Source organism: Lactuca saligna, chromosome 3 (genome assembly GCF_052625555.1).
Source record: "Lactuca saligna cultivar CGN05327 chromosome 3, ASM5262555v1, whole genome shotgun sequence".
Lineage (NCBI taxonomy): Eukaryota > Viridiplantae > Streptophyta > Magnoliopsida > Asterales > Asteraceae > Lactuca > Lactuca saligna.
The window spans coordinates 65,119,708-65,121,328 of record NC_136419.1 but is presented as its reverse complement, the minus strand read 5'-3'; the positions used below and the strand labels follow the sequence as shown (position 1 = coordinate 65,121,328).

At 36.3% G+C, this 1,621-nt stretch overlaps 1 protein-coding gene across 1 annotated transcript; it reads left to right on the top strand.

Annotated features, from left to right (window-relative positions):
* Positions 1-316: 316 nt before the first annotated feature.
* On the top strand, positions 317-1,621 carry LOC145035626 (uncharacterized). Its single transcript, XM_078984142.1, has one exon. The coding sequence runs from the start codon at positions 317-319 to the stop codon at positions 1,619-1,621; it is 1,305 nt and encodes a 434-aa protein (XP_078840268.1).

Sequence of the window (1,621 nt, the reverse complement as noted above, 5' to 3'; positions counted from 1 at the left end):
AGCATTTGATAAGTACTCCCTCTGTCCCATTTTAGTTGTCCACAAGTAAAAAACACATTGTTTAAGAAAAGTACATTTAATGCAACTTTTTGTAAACAAAATGACCTATCTACCCTTCTTATGAGCTATTAATACAATTAAGCAAAATGTTCCCACCAATTTTTGTTTTACTGTAAATTGAAACCAAACTTACCTCGTAATGAAAAAAAAATTTAAGCCGTGCAGTAGCAAAATTTGGCTCCAAATTCTCCCACCAAAAACAATTCAATGAATCTTTATAAACCATTTTCCTTCATCTTTTTTTCCTACGTAAGTCATGGAGAACACTTTAACTTCATTGACTAAAAAACACACAACCTATGCCCAACGTCAAGATATATTTCAAGCCTTGTTGCAGCACAATTCTAATGGAGAGCTAAGAAGGGGTTCCATAAATGATGTAGCTGCACTTTTCGGAGTTTCTAAACGCACCGTAATTCGTATTTGGAATCGGGCTAAACTTCAAGTGGAGAATGGATCAATAATTGATTTTTCTTCAAAGAAGCTAAAAGTTGTTGGGCGAAAAAGGGTTCAACTCGATTTGAATCAAGTTTCACAAATTCCATTACGTCGTCGAACTACCATTCGGTCTATTGCAAAGTCATTAGGTATTGCAAAATCAACTTTGCATAGACGAATAAAAGAAGGTGACCTTAGACCACACACAAATGCTATCAAGCCGGACCTTACCGATGCAAATAAAACAAAGAGGTTAGAATTTTGTTTATCTATGATCACTCGGTCATTACCTAATTCCAATACCATATTCCATGATATGTTTAATGTCATCCACATTGATGAAAAATGGTTTTACATATCAAGATCATCAAAACGATACTACCTCGTTCCCGGTGAGGATGAACCGTTGAGAACATGTAAAAGCAAAAAGTTCATTACAAAAGTCATGTTTCTCGCAGCGGTTGCTCGGCCAAGATTTGATGCCTTAGGAAATGAAATTTTTTCCAGAAAGATTGGCATCTTCCCACTTACAACAAAAGAACCCGCTAAGCGTTCAAGCAAGAACCGTGTTGCGGGAACATTGGAGACAAAACCAATTTTATCGGTTACTAAAGAAATAACGAGGTCGTGGTTGATTGAAAAAGTTTTACCCGCTATTAAAGCTAAATGGCCTCCAAACCATATTGGTCCAATATTCATTCAACAGGATAATGCAAAACCTCATATTGATGTCAATGATAGCAAATTTCTTGAAGCATCGTCTCAAGATGGGTTTGATATTCGACTTTGTTTTCAGCCCCCAAATAGTCCAGATTTAAATGTGTTGGACCTTGGGTTTTTTCGGGCCATTCAATCACTTCAAGAACAAGAGGTACTCCATACAGTGGATGAATTGGTTACTGCAGTTCAAACCTCATTTGACAAGATGCAATCTCATGAGCTTAACAATGTTTTCTTAACTTTGCAAACATGCATGAAAGAAATCATAAAGGTTAAAGGTGGTAACAACTATCGAATACCGCATATCGGTAAAAGTAGGTTGGAACGACAAGGTATTTTGCCAATACAAATTGAGTGTGAACAAAGCCTCATAGATGAAGTAGTTCCATATTTGAGTCAGTAA

Excerpts from the sequence above, each read along its gene's own strand:
- LOC145035626 (XM_078984142.1), top strand. The coding sequence starts at position 317 with ATGGAGAACACTTTAACTTCATTGACTAAAAAACACACAACCTATGCC.